This window comes from Eutrigla gurnardus, assembly GCF_963514095.1.
Source record: "Eutrigla gurnardus genome assembly, chromosome: 5".
Lineage (NCBI taxonomy): Eukaryota > Metazoa > Chordata > Actinopteri > Perciformes > Triglidae > Eutrigla > Eutrigla gurnardus.
In genome coordinates this window covers 12,760,969-12,776,554 of record NC_139919.1, presented here as the reverse complement: position 1 = coordinate 12,776,554, position 15,586 = coordinate 12,760,969, and the positions used below count along the sequence as shown (strand labels likewise).

Genomic DNA, 15,586 nt, shown 5'->3' with positions numbered 1-15,586 from the left:
GACTGTGAATGGGGCATGACCTCACTTTGCATAAAGGCACACACAGACACACAAGCTGCAGTGCATACCTACACAGAAACATGGATAAACAGGCCCACGTGCAGAGACCTCTGCCTTATTATACAGTGAGTCACAGCACCCTGATTCATCTCCACTGATCTAAACCTTCTCACTAGCCTCCTAGTCAGTCCTTTTGTAATTCCTTTCTGCGAGTCATCTTACATCATTCACAAAGCTGCTTATTCCACTGAAGCGTTCCTATAAATGAGATTCACCATGTTATACAACTGAAGTGTCAGAATTTTGATCCATCATACAGTTGTTTCTTTGACAATCTGTTCTGAAGTTAATCACTCCACCACTTGCACACATCCATGCAGCAATACATACTAACTTAGATCCATAGTGCTTGCTCTGAGATACTGAGCTGAAAATTCAGCTGGGATGAGTGTGAGTCATGGAAACGGCTTAATTTTATGGGCTGTCTTTCCCTTGATGTTGCTCAAGCTAATTAAGCCTTGTAGCGAGCTACTCAGGTCTGTTTGAAGTATGCAAGAGACTCACTTTAATGGTCTTCTTTATGCAATTCTGTGTTTTTGCATTTAATTTGAACATGTTTACAACCCCGGCACCTCAGATTATACAGATCAGACCTTAATGTAGATACACCTACATTTCCTGCTACGAGTTGATTTGCAAATTGCCTGTGGAAAAACATTGTCTTGAAATTCATACATTATCTTGAAAAGCAGAAAATACAACCAACTGCCTGCAGAACAATATCAATAATATGAATAATCATTATTTTGTGCTCGCAGTTATTTTGTATGGTTTCTGTATGCGTGATTTCTTTCCATTGATGTATGATTTTCTAATAAGACGTTTATATGAGGTTAATAGATTGGCGATTTAGTTTGCATTTTATTAAAATATGCTTGAATATCAGTAAATGAACATTTTCATGCCATCAACAATTTAAATTGGATTCATTTTGAAGGGGACAAATTGTATCCATGTGTTGATAATCACACTTAAATGTGACAACAAGAACAGTAATGCTGGCTGCCAAGGACATTAAGCTCATTCTACAGGTGCACTTGAGGAAGTTGAGAAAATAAACTGTAAAAGTAAATGTGATGGAGCACACTGACCCCTACTGTTGAGGACATGCTATCACCCCGTTCTGTAAAACACACCCCTGGGCTACTGTGATAACTGATGTGGCACATGGAGACAGAAAGGTCACAGTTTTTTGTGCTTGTCCTTTATTTAGGATCGGAGTACTGTGTGCATATGCTGCCAACCAGAACCTGAGCTCTCAGGTGAAGAACATACGGAGATTGGTCAACAGCAACATGAGGGACCTGCACACCTTTGCTAATGACACGCCAATGGTGAGAAAAGAGTTGTTCTAAAGAATGTGATGTATCATCTCTCTGCTTTGTGTCCAACATGAAAGCAGAAATGGAGAAAATTCAGATTTGGTGCATCTCATGTAAGAATCCTACAAATTAAATTATTTAACAAAAACATCAAGTGGATAGCAATTACTTCACTCAATATGGGAAAGGTCAGCTGCTAGTTACGGAAATGACGATCAAGACCAATCTTGATATCTGAGAATGTTAGAGACGTGTCAGACTGCTACCGTTTGTAACCATGACTCGTTCAGGCAATAGTTTCAAGGTGAGAAAAGCGAATTTTCTCACTTTTTTGTGAAACTTACTTCACTTGTAGGTGTTTAATTAGCAATGTTTTGAGGACAGGTTGTTTGTGAAGACCTCTTTTATGTTTTGTCCTTTTTGTTTCATTTTGACAAAGACTTGTGCTGTACTTCAGAGTGCTTGTTGGTGTCTATGACGAGACTAATAACCTGATTTTCATCTACTTCTATTTGTAAGACTCTGCTCTGCTCTGTTGTTTCCTGTTTGCAGCAAATTGATTACCTAATATCCCAATACGCCACAGCCAAGAACAAAGTCATCTATGACCTAGATAGTAAGTAGACCTCCTCTGTGCTTCTGATAGTGAAGTAGGTGGACAGAAACGATTCACTGTGTTTTTGCTCTTGGTCATATATCATGCTTATTACCTGAATTTGCTGTGTCTTCTTTCCTTGACTTGTTTTCTAAACAGATTTGTGACATAAATAGGTCTAGACATCTACAGCGGTGACTGTTATAAATTCCCTTGAGTATTCATCATTGTGAAAGCACTGCAGGCAGCTCTTTCATTAAAGTTAACACCTGAAAACATAATCAAGAAAGGGGCTGCTTTTCTTCTGTTGATCTGATGCTGTGCTCTCTCAGATATAGGTCCATTATTGGGTGGAAGGATACACGATGAGCTGGATAAGGACGTCCATCCTGCCTTGGACAGGGTGCTCAATATGGCTGGAGGTAAAAAAAAAATGTAATTTCCTCTTTAGTTACGATATGATCAGGTTATTGTTAGCTGAAAGCTACTGAATGCAGGCAACAGCTGCACTACAAAATATTATGCAAGTCATTAAGTGACATTTACAATCCTGCCTTACCTACATATCATCAGGTATTTAAAGAATAAAATATTTTGGCGTAAAAATAAGTGTGATTATAACCCCATTATCAGATTTCCCCCAATACAAGTATGCTGTTATAGTTAAAACTATATTAAATATTAAAGCTCTGACATATTCTGCCGTGAATATAATTTACAGTATTATATTTTAGAATCAATCAAGTCAATAAAATATGTAACTTGTAATACTCATTCAGACTTTTCTTAACCTACACATTCTATGCTTTTTTATAAAGTGAAAATCGAGAGAGCCATCAAAGGTAACTGTAACTCAGTAACTGGACAATGACCTTGAATCTTTGACCCCTGACCTTGTGAACTTTGACGCTGGTGTTGCTCCCCTGATTTGTTCCCCTGTGATCTTCCTTGAGCACTTGGACCTATCTGAGCATCTTCAATTTATATATTAAAACTGCACTACGCAACATCTGATTTGTCTGGCAACAAATGGCAGATAACTGATAATGTGAAGTGATCAGTTAAGTGCCACTTCTTGAATATGAAGATCATCCTCACATAGACTCTTGGGGAAGGATGTCATGAAAAAAAATCACAACAGATTATGTCTGTCTGCTGGCTTGCTTTGTATCCAGTGTTTACTTGCTAATTTTGATGAGAAATGTTTACTGGAGGACTCCTGCAGAATGCACAGATGGTTTTCCTCTAGTGCTGTCACTATTGTTTGTATGGATAAACAGAATGAATCTGTGAGTACCATTTACATATTAACATATCATAAAAAATCTTGCCTAGTGCAGTTTTAAGTTAATGGCATCACCAGATGTTGCCGAAACCCAATGTAGCATCAACCTGCACCTGGACATCACCCTTTTTCCCTTATTGTGTTCCCCCACTGTGAAGTGAACATAAACATGTGTATGTGTGACCAGTCCTATTTATTTAACGGATTTGAGCGGACATTACAGTACATTGCCATGTACATTATAAAGCATTTGAATATTTCACTATGAAGGTATTATTTTATTTAGTTACTTACTTTATATATTACAACAAGCGGCTGTATATGGCTGTTCAACTACATGGAATATACAGGCTTGTTGTAACACAATAGAAACACAGATGCCACAGCAGTCAGCAAGCATGCCAGTGGTTCAGGTGGTAAAATGCTTGATGGCGGATGACTCTGAATACAGTTTGTGTTTTTAATGTTTGTGTACTATTGTGTTTCTACTGGGGCTGAGCCGAGCAGTTAGAGGATCTTAGTATCCGGTAAAAATACCGTTTTTCAGATGTAAAAAAAAAACTGAATGCGAGGGATTGGAAAAAACAGTGTGCATTTAGCACAGAGCATCCATCTTTGTTTTCACTCCCTCCAGTACGACGAAGAGTTTAGTTATGTGACAGTAAATACACCGTTTCCTCTCCTACACTCTTGCATCTTTTATATGCCAGTGTTTTTGCTTTCTTTATCCTGTTTAATTATAAAATTCTGCTGCAGGCTACTCTGTGACTGTTAACCAACACTTGTGTTGTGATGCATTCAGTTGCTGTTGTAAGAGTTATGTACTAAAAGCAACCATTTGTGAAGATGCAAACAAATTCACATTATTTATAGCATTCATCTTCTGTTAGTGTTCGGCAAGAAGAGGCTTGATCTGAATCTCTGTGGTGTACTCGGCTCAGGCCTAGTTACAATGAGTGTATACTTTGTGTCCTGTAAGAGTCAGTGCTATTGTGTAACATGAGCCAATACACGGACTGTCCTTCTGCTGTGTATGTTGATCAGATAGAAATATATTTTAAAAGTTTATATGCCACAGAAATATTGACAAAAAAGTAATTTTACTGCTCTGAATATAAGAGTGCATTTTTATACCCAGGACAGAACTAAAATATTTAAATAAAATATTCATTATTCATTTTGCAGCCCAGCCACACCGTCTGGTGCTCATGGAAAAAAGCCTTCCTGAAAATTAATTCAATTAAATTATTTACCTCAAAAAAAAGGTTAGCCAATAGAAAAATGTATTCATATTCAATGTTTTGGACTCAGAAAGACATATCCCCGCTGTATCAACAACTGCTAGACTCTTTAACTTTTTAATTGACAAGTTTGCAATGGAAAGAAGAACAATTCTCTCACTCCATTGGTCTACTTTTTACTCTTTGTAGAAGGAATTATGTAAAGAGAGTTATTTGTTTTGATGGGCCTTGACATTCTGGTTTTCCCCTCATAGCAGCAACACAATCCACGTTCAGTCTCATCTCTCTTTCAATTCAGCCATGCGAGAAACCAAGGAGGCCCTGGAGAACGTCAGTGTGGGTCTGGAGGTCCTCCAGGAAGGAACAGGGAAGCTCAACTTCAACCTGAGCCTGGTCCGGACCAGTATCAACCGCACCCTCAACGACCCGGGCTGTCACGACGAGGAGTCGGATGCCACCTCTGCCCAGCTGTGCCGCAACATCCGCCAGTCACTGTCCCAGCTGCAGATCGGTGCCAACTTCACACGGGTACAAAACTGAATGAAAATGGGACTTTCTTCTTACTTAAGTTCTCTTGCACATGTCCCACGTTTTTACTGAAGTACCGTAGTGACTGCTGAACTATTGCTTCTCAGCCATTTATCTACTTAGTAATAAGTACTGAATCCTTCATGGTATCCCAATGCACTGTTTTACATTGTTTTTGGCCCATTAGGAAATGGACAGTGATCACTGAATGTTGATCAAGGATTATGTGTATGTGTATACAAGTGTTTCATTGTCTGTTTACATTTTAGCTACCCAAGGTGAACACTCAGCTGGAAAAGGTGAACGATGTATTGAGAACGGACCTCAGTGCTATCGTCCAGAGGGTGAGACAGGGACATAAATCTCTATATAAATATCGTATCTAACATGAATTATCTAGTGTGCTAGTGTCACCAGTTTCCCTTTGGTTGCTTTGTCTACTTGTGCTTTAATTAGTGCCATTAAACATTTAACAGATTGCCTTTGAATTGTCATTTAAATAAATGAAAGAAAATGATTCTTGAACAAAAATATGGACCAAAAACCTCTATGTTCCATCACGTTGTCCATTTCCTCCCACAGGGCTACGCCTCTTTAAACGACACGCCACATATGGTGATTGAACAGACCAGAAGTGTTGTGGAGAGTAAGTAACATTTTACAATACAAAAAAGCTTCAGCAACATTAAGTAGATTTTAATCCACACTTAGATTGAAGTGTAAAATCATATCCAACTTAAATTAACGTTTGCCATCTTACATTCATGTAGTGAAGTTTTTCCTGGTGCAGTCTTATTTATTTATCCAGTTTTTTACCCTGGCCAGTTATTGAAACTGATGGATTTATTGATTGATCCGTCTCTCAGGTGTACAGAGTTTGGTGGATGGCATTGGCAATAATATCAGCAGCTTTTCCAAGGTGTTCCCTGTGCAGAACTGCCTATCCAACTTCACTATCTTCATTAGCCATGCTCATGCCAAGATTGAGGACCACTACCCTGAGATTGATAAAATGGACTTTTACAGGTACGGGGTTACTGTTTTTTTTTTTTTTTTTTTTTTTGCTATGCTATTATCTTGATTCCTGACATTTAGTTTCTGGCTATCTGACTTGACCTAACTCTTTCTACAAGCTACTGTAAAAATAATTTGTGCTGTACAAGATGGCACTAATATTTTGCATTTAGTAAATATTCATATCAATTCTACATTAATTATGTTTCTGAACATAAGTGGAGTAATAATTCCCATAATTATGTGGAGGGAACATAAGATTAGATTCATCACTTGTTTAAATAGTATTTACATTATGTGATGTTATATAATAATGAATAAGCAGGTCGGGCTTCACTGTCGTGCTCAAGGATACTTAAGCAGGATGGATGCTCATATATACCTTAGTGTTGGAGGATAATATTGTAACTATTTGTGTAATTGTACTGTATAAATGTGCTCCTAACAGGTGGATTGGCTGTATTGCTCTTTGCTGCATGGTGGTCCTTGTCCTGGCGTTCAACTACCTAGGCCTGCTGTGTGGCACCCTAGGATACGACAAGCACGCCTCGCCTACGACACGAGGCTGCATCTCCAACACAGGAGGAACGATGCTCATGGCGTGAGTCAACTGTCCACATGACAGACTGTCAGTTTCAAGATTTAAAACTGAAAAAAGGTTGCCATAAAAAAGGTTTTGAAGTCAATTTGATGATGCTGGCATTTTGTTCTTATGTCAGTAGTCCTACAATAAGAACTTGTACTTTTACTACAACTGCTATAACTACTGCAACTTCACTATTTAATGTACGTGCTACAGTAGTTCTAAAAAGGTGAGCATTGAAGAGCAAAGATGACCTGGAGATTTTTCTGACACAACATACAGAAGATGTTTCTATAAGAAGAACTTGTTTGCAAAATGTAACATCGTGATAGCAAAAGAAAGGAATTTATTCACACTTTATCGGTTTCTTACAAGATTAAATAATACCATATTTAGGTTTTGAGGGGCCTGATACAAAGAAAACAGCTGTTCTTGAGTTATGATGGTTTGAAAAAAGTTTTGTGACTTTCACCAAATGGGTTTTAAATGTCTTGATTTTTTTTTATGTCTAATTTGAGATGTTGATCCAGATCCAATGTAAACTGCTACTTCTCATTGTAATTCACCTCCTCCTCCACCTTCAGTTCACCATTCCACTACTGCTATGCCTCCATCTTTTTGTTCTATACGTTTTCTGTACCTGAGGGCCTGTCTGTCCTTCTCCACAGCGGTGTTGGATTCAGCATCATCTTTTCCTGGGTGCTGATGGGAGTGGTGACCACCATCTTCCTGGCTGGAGGAAACATGGAGAAACTTGTTTGTGAACCCTTCAACACCAAAGAAGTTTTTAAGGCAAGTCATGAAAAAAATATTTAAAGTACAAACAGGCCTTCACTGGTCAATAAGAAGATTTGCAGTATGTCTCAGGTAATATGACTTAATTTTCATACAGACAAGAATCGTCATAAACTGTTGAAATGTGGTTGCCAGGCTGGCCAGGCAGGGTTGCCATTTTTAGTGCCCCTAAATTTTTTGTATTTAAGATACTATGCAGTTATGCATCAGATAAAAAATGAATGTGACGTGTGAATGTCGTGTGTGTTGTACATGCTTTGCAGCATAATTTTATGTCTAGTTCAATGATGGTTGGATACTTCGCCCCCAAGTCAAATATTCTGTTTGTTCATCTAGTTTTACATCAGTTGAATTCATTTGCACGTTTTTGATGTTGACGTGTTAGACGTTGAAGTGTTTACCCCAAAGCTAAACAACTTAATTTGCTTCGCATTGTCTCCTAAACAGATGCATGCATGCACACTCACCAAACCACATGCAGCGTTCTCACATACAGTGTTGTCTGCTTCCAGCTCTAACTATAACAGCTATATTTAAATATCATGAATGCAACATATATTAAAATGCATTTATTTTGGGATGAACATTTTGTTATCTGCTGTGTGTATTCTTGAATGTTATACAAGTGGTTTCCACTGATGGCAACCAAAAGGCAAAGAATGAGTTGAGTGTTTCTCAAACTGGTTGTCGGTGGCAACCTGGCAACCCTTACTGTTGAGCCCTGTACAGAAAATATGACTTTATGTTTGATTGTGGCTTGGACTGTATGTACATCAGTCCACAAAATTATTATACCTGAACCCCTAAATGAGCATCTCTGTCAGACAATTTAAGTCAAGACGCTGTTCATCCTCTGTATTATTTACTGTGACAGTGTCCCTTATTTCAATAGATCATGATATAATTTCGTGAGCATGTATGTTTCACTCAGCTAAACCCTAGTTCACTGGTTCACAGAATGCTGCTTTGTTTGGGTCTGTGTGTTGGTCTTTAATTGTAGTCAAGTTTATTTTGTTTATTGATTGATGCCATTTGATTCCCATGATAATGATTCATCACACAACCTGTTTCTGGCTTTCTGATCCACTAGGTATTGGACACTCCACATCTGGTCAACCCGGAGTGGAAGAACTTCATTCCTGGCTACATGTACAACGACTCTGACCTGGAGCTAACAGCAGAGAGCTTGTACAGGCAAAGAAAACTCATTCTTATGTATTTCAGGAGTACTGCATATCTGTCTTTTCTACATTTTATATTTACATTTGGTTATAAATCTGAATGGATTTGCAGCAAGACAAGACATTTAATCAATAATAGACTGTAGAATTAGAATCATTTTTTGTTTTGGCGCAGGCGCTGGGTCGGGCATCTTGCATGCCACTGAATATTTTATTTAATTTGCAAATGAGAGAGTTTCAATTGACCTTGAGAATCTAATTAGCATCATTTTTATACAATATCTGTGCTGCTTTCTTCAGCCTCTTTCTCAGTGGTTACATCAGCTTTCATCATCTCCTTCCAGTGAGAAGCTACATACTCTCAGTAACTGGGATGGCAGCTCTGCATTTATTATTTTTCCAAATAGTGCAATGTTGCCTCAACAGGTCTTTGCTCATTAAAAGGCAAGCAGCACTAATGCTGTGTACAGAATGTGAGTCTATATGATATGCAGCTACCTAAATGTTATCATAGAACATCTGTCTTTGACAAATTAGCAAATATTCCAGACTTTTGAGGAACATTACATTGTTTTATATCAGGGTATGTCAGTGTGACGTGTACTTCCAGTTAATTTCACTTGATGGCAGCAAATATGTTTCACTCTGAAACATTTAGGTTTACATTTCCACTCTCTCCCTTCCTTTTTCTCTCCAACTGAATGTGTTTTATTGTGTATGTGTGTTTTTCTTAGTACCTGCAAAGAGAACAAAGGCATCTACTCAGCCATGCGTCTGGACAAAGTCTTCAACATCTCCTCATTCCTGAACACTACAGTGGTCAGTAACCTCAAGACACACCATCAGTAGTCTTGTTTTGGGACTATCTGGGTGTCATTGAAATAATACATTTCTTTATGCAGGATAGATTAGACTTGTGCTATTGTCTCAATACAATTATGTGTAAGCACTTAGTATGGGAGCTTTTTGTGGTACTGGTAGCTATTTCTAGGAATGTATGCTAATTTTCTACTGTTAACTACTCTGTAGTCATCTTCATAAAAAATATTATTATGGCAACTTAAAATATACAGTAAAGTATTGCCCTTTACTTAATTCTAAAACCAGGGTTAGAATTAACTTAGTATGCAAGTTGTACATGTAGGCTCTGTACTCTACCAGTGATAGAGTGTCCACAAATCTACATCCTTGGCTGCATCGTCTTATTAGCATTACCGAATGATTTCTTGCTGCCAAAACTAAGTCTGTGCTGACAGCCGATACCTCAGTGTATGCCTGAGAGATTACACTGATACCGTATAAGTCTGTATTTCTTCTTGGCTCTGAGCCAGTCACTTCTGCCTGCCTAAGACATTCAGTACTTTCATGCCAGTTGGCCATATTGTCTTGGCTCCTTTAAGCCAACAGCTGATATGTCCAATGTGTATGTTTAGTTTATCTTCATTTAATTCCTGAACATTTTAAGTTTCCAAAAGTGTGATACTCTACCTGGCAACAAGAAAGACTGTGTAGAAATAAATCTTATGAATAAAGACACAAATCTTATGAAATTATGAGTCTACCATAAAACATTAAATAAAATGGTTTGTTTTGTTGAATTTTTGATGCATGGATATTTTTTGAATTATAAATACTTGTCTATTCAACATCTAAATTAGTAACAACATGCATGTCATCCCGATCTATCCTGAAATGTGGTTCTCTATCAGCTCCCTGTGAAAATAAAGATAAAGGCCTAATTATCAGATTTCAAATTCCCTGTGATTTCATACAATATCAAGTTGGTCACTTTCACTCAATGGTGCATCAACTTGAGTGGTGTCATCTTTTGCGACACAACAATAAAACACTTAAGACTCAGATCATATTATCTTGGTCCTTGAAGTAAAAATATCAAAAATACCTAAAATTATCCTGACCTGTTCTTGTGTGTTGCTGCATTTTCTGTTCCATAATAAGAAAACTGTGAAAACAGCATATCTAACAGAACTTACCAGGAATTCAGAAATGTCAAATATCTTGGTAGGGTTCATCCACCATGAATAATTCATTTGGCCATTTCTGTTATATTTCGGTTGTATTTTCCCTCAGTGGTTTAAGACATTTGACAGGTTTGTCTTGTCTGTAGAAGTCACAGCACACGTCATCTACAAAGACAATGCCGTAATAGGTTGATACTCTCACTGGTGTCATTTAACCACATACATTTACTCAAGTACTGTTCTTAAGTTTACTTGTACTTTCATTGAGTATTCCTGTTTCATGCTAATTTATACTTCTATTACACTACACTTCAAAGGGAAATGTTATACTACATATTGTGTATTATTGTTACTATTTACGCTTTACATATACAAACATATGATGTAGTAGTATGCTACTATCTACCCAGTAGCATAGTGTTTCTAAAATCGGCTCACCATTGACAAACTAGCATTACATTACAATGTTAGCTAAATCCGTTGAGCTGCGTTAGCTTACGGCTAATGTTATGCTAACGCTACCGTCTATGAGCTAGCGGGGCTTTACGACATTGACGCCAAACAACGCCCCCTGCTAAAGCAGGTAGTTACTATTCATTTACAAACGTTTTAAGCTATCGTTGTATGACTACATTTCACATGACTGATGTGAAAGATGAATACGTATTTTGACAGTTTTACTTAACAACAAGCACTTACTATAACATTGAGCGAACAAAGTTACAAAGTAACGTCCTCTCGCTTTAGATGGCACAGCGGCAAGGTCATTGGTTAGAATTTATCCAATCAGAATCCTTGGAGGCATGTCATCGCCACCTTGTGGCCTAGATCCTTAAACGATTCCAATATTCACTGTTAAGTAGAATAGCTTCATTATCTACGTTCACTTACGTGTACATTTTTTTTAAAATGAAGTATTATTGTATATTATAACAATATACAAAGAAAGCATTATGCTTCAAAAACTGCCATCAAATTCAAGATAGTTTTTGAAACGTATCTGTAAACTGGAGTTCATCAATTTCATCACTTGAAAAACTATTTGTATACACCACGTTTCTGTTGGACATTTTTTAGTGTTGATTGAAATCCATCCCTTCGGCATACAGTGTCAGTGTGTCAGTATATAAAGGTACATACAACTTCATTGCAAACATGTTTTGGTCTGTTCTCTTCGTAGTGCCATAAAGAGTGGATGTTTGTTCTCTCTTGATTTAAGTAGTTGGTTGAGACGTGAGTTTTCAACATGTGACGTGAATTTTCAACAAGGCAATACAAAGTGGTTTGAATAAGGCATACAATCCATTAAGACAAAAAATATGAGGGGAAAAATGACAAAAGGAAAGGATTGTAGACTGCTTCAAACTTCATTCCTGTGTATGTTAACTCCCATCCAAGCCACATTCGTGCCAAAATGTGTCTTGCATTTTTGTTGGCCTTTCATTATGTTTATGATGTCTGTGTTCTTACCGTAATTCTATGTTATAATGTACACACACTTAAACTGTGATTTATAATCAAGCTTTTACAGGCATACATAGAAGTAGAAACCTTGGTGACTGACGGTTGATGTTAAGCCTATATGTGAATCAACACAAAGCATAAAAACACACATTTCTCCTACCTTTAAAGCTTTAATATTGAGATGAACAAACAAGACATAAGGTTTTACCTCCGGGCCTTATCAAACCTACTTCTGTACCCTGTTGTGTTTACAGTTTACTAAGGATGTGGTGAGTCAGCTGGACAGTGTAAAGATCGACCTGAGGGGAATAATCCTGTTAGAGGCAGAGGGGAAGCAGAACCTCCTGGACTTCTCTGAAGCAGGGCTGTCAGAAATCAACTATGCAGACTACCTGGAGGAGGTAAGACACAAATTACATTAGATTACTGCTTACTTTTGACCATCTCCCATCTCTGGGGAAAATTATGAAATGATGCACGACCATTCAAAAATACTACCGAGTTTCTAACGATACAAAGCTTAATGCAAATGGGTTAAGTATCCCTTTAACCTGTTTACGATCAAACTAACTATCTATTTGTTTGATCATCAACTCTTTCCTACTTTGGACTGCAACTGCTGTACAACAATTCCCTTCAAGATAAATACAGTTCCATCTTCACAACTCAGAAACAAAAACATGCATCTGAATGAGCAGACCCAGAAGTTTGAAGGGGCACACAGCCAGGACACAATAAAAATACGCATGAATGAAGTGATTTAAAGGGACACACACACACACACACACACACACTCAGAAACCAAACGAATGAGCAGGAAACACATGAAACACAAGGACAGACTCATGGTCCCTGAATATGGTATATCATTTGAAGTGAACCAGTCAGATTGTGGTATGTGGATATATGCAGTGGTGGAAGAAGTATTCAGATCCTTTACTTACATCAGTAAAAGTAGCAGTATTACACTGTGAGAATGCTGCATTACAAGTAAAAGTCCTGCATTGAAAGTATTATCAGCAACATGTACTAAAAACTCATTCAAGAAATAAACCCACAAGTGTTTTGCTTTTATATAATGCACAATTGTATTATTCCTGATGCAATTAGCAAAGTAAAATTGATTTGTTTTTATTTTATGGTGTAAAAGTATCAAGTAGTAAAAGATAGAAATACTCAAGTACAATACATCACATTTGTACCTACAGTACTCCTTACATAAATGTAAATGTGGGTGTCAATGGCTATATGACATCAATTCATTAGCATTAGCTCTTAAGTCAGTGTAAACATTGATAAGAAAGTGTCCTGTACTAATATTATTGTATTTATGTACTGTTTTGGTATGTTACCAACGATAGCTTAGTTAAAAACACTCCTCCTGGGCTGTCAGTGAACATACAGCAGGCAGCCATGCGCTACCTAATAGGAGCTGCGACGTCACACAGTACACTGCATTCTGTTGAGGATCACTGAAGCCAGATTATCTAAAAGTATTCCTGCCAAGACAAAGTGTGTAAGAACAAGCCAAGACTTGACAATCCCCGTCTTCTCCAACACTACCTGTCGGGTTCGCTTAAATGCATTTCCTGAGGGAGAAATCAAATGCTTTAAGGACTCCAGTCAAGTGCACCACCTGTCCTGATACACAACTCACTCTCCAAAAGACAGCATGAGAGATGTTGTGTCCAACAAATGTTAGATAATAGTACGTGTTAGCTAATAGTACAAATGTTAGGTCAATTCTGATTAAAACATTTTTTTAATTACAAGTATCCGGGTTTGCAACCATTTAATTCGCTTTCAATAAAGCTCTGCAGCTAAAAACACTGATTATATTTTGGGCATACATTACGTTACTTGCACTTAACAGCTCCACAGGGAATATGAAAGGGGTGGATTACACACTTGTGATCTGTTTTCTAATAGAGCAGCTCAGTCTTATTCATTATTCTTTAACTTAACGGTTATTCCATGCAGTTGCATTGCTTTCTAATTATGTAGCTAATAATGGATGATGATCATGAAAAAAATTACACATAATCCGAGTGCTTTCCCCATAATTTACCAGTGAGAGAAGAATGTTTACATTATTTAATTTTTCTCTTTATACATTCTTATCTTCAGGTCAACAAAGGAGTCACTCTGATAGACCTGATCTCATTTGCCAGAGAGCTGGAGGCCCAGACAGACCTCATGGTAAGAACATCTTGGTGCCATTCTGGCTGACACACAAACATCCACTCCCCGTACACTTCACAGTTTTAGTTATAGTTTATGGGCACATGATTTGATTTAATTATTTATTTACAATGTTATGGGACATGTGGATGGATTTTGTTGTCTTCAGTCTCCCAGCTTGGTATCTTAGTCCAAAACAGCACTGCCTAAACAGTCTGGGAGAGCTGTCGTACTGCTCTTCCATGCACTCAGGGGGTTTCACGATGGTAACACAACACATTTATTTACCCCTAAATGGGGAGTTCTACAGGATCCTCAGAAGGACATAGATGAAGGGACTACACACATTTAGAATACTTGTTGAACACACAGTTTTCCATTATGGATAATTCTGAGCACCCTCTGTAAAGACAGCGGAGACATATTCAGCTTTGCAACTACCTATACAGGAAAACTTTCCTCCTCCTCCTCCTCCTCCCCCCCGCCTCGTGATAATGCTGAACTTTCTTCTGACAATTGTAAGTCACTTTGGATGATGGAAATGCCATAAATGTCTCAGCTGTATATTTTTTTCTACTCTTCTATAACCTGCACATGGCGAATCTGCATGTTATATTACCACACCTGCTAATTATTTTAAAAAAAAACAGCAGCAAATCTGTGTCCAATGTACACCGCTCAAAAAAATTAAGGGAACACTTGAATCACACATCAGATCTTGATTAATAAATTATTCCATTTTGTTGAGAACAAAATGACGTGACAAAGTTCAATGGAAACCAAACCAATCATCCACCCATTGAGGGCTGGATTCAAAATGACACCAAAAATCTAGTAACATATTGAAATCAAAGGCTGATCTCCAACTTGCATGAATTTAATCACAGCAGCTCGTAATGTGACTTAGTAGTGTGTTTGGCCCCTGAGTGCCTATATGAACTCCTATCAACGTCCATCGATCCATCCATCAGCAAGGGAAACTATAAATAACGTTTCTGACATGACTTGTATTGTAGCTCGTGGGCAAACATTTTCATCAGCACTTTGATAAATGACATTTTAACAAAATAGCTTGTTTCTGTGCCTGTGTGTGTTCCAGCCCAGAGGCGCTCTGCAGACTGCTCTGAAAGGCCACGCCGGCACTCTGAGGCAGATCCACAGTCAACAGGTCATCTCTATGGAGCAGGCCATGGTAATGTCCCATTGTGCTTCTCTCTTTTCAGTCCAGATATTCATACATGGCTTGTGGCTATCTCGTTTTTTGGTTTAATCTTCAATCTAGTACCTTAAGAGGAAACATCCACCCTCGACCACTTCAAAACTATGTAAAAACTGCAAATTATGTACTTTGTGTT

General features: G+C 37.8%; 1 protein-coding gene across 3 annotated transcripts in view; it reads left to right on the top strand.

The window, feature by feature from the left end:
• The window catches only part of LOC311013083 (prominin-1-A-like), a gene marked incomplete at its 3' end in the record, with an annotated part of 78,100 nt that overhangs the window by 52,345 nt on the left and 10,169 nt on the right, over positions 1-15,586 (top strand). For all 3 annotated transcript variants that reach the window (XM_084008988.1, XM_084008989.1, XM_084008990.1), the window contains 14 exons: positions 1,274-1,394; positions 1,935-1,998; positions 2,310-2,399; positions 4,802-5,031; positions 5,301-5,375; positions 5,614-5,677; positions 5,898-6,057; positions 6,494-6,646; positions 7,297-7,420; positions 8,514-8,617; positions 9,339-9,423; positions 12,305-12,451; positions 14,178-14,249; positions 15,331-15,423. In XM_084008988.1, the coding sequence (XP_083865114.1) occupies positions 1,274-1,394; positions 1,935-1,998; positions 2,310-2,399; positions 4,802-5,031; positions 5,301-5,375; positions 5,614-5,677; positions 5,898-6,057; positions 6,494-6,646; positions 7,297-7,420; positions 8,514-8,617; positions 9,339-9,423; positions 12,305-12,451; positions 14,178-14,249; positions 15,331-15,423 (1,582 nt within the window). The remainder of the gene's footprint in view (positions 1-1,273; positions 1,395-1,934; positions 1,999-2,309; positions 2,400-4,801; positions 5,032-5,300; positions 5,376-5,613; positions 5,678-5,897; positions 6,058-6,493; positions 6,647-7,296; positions 7,421-8,513; positions 8,618-9,338; positions 9,424-12,304; positions 12,452-14,177; positions 14,250-15,330; positions 15,424-15,586) is intronic.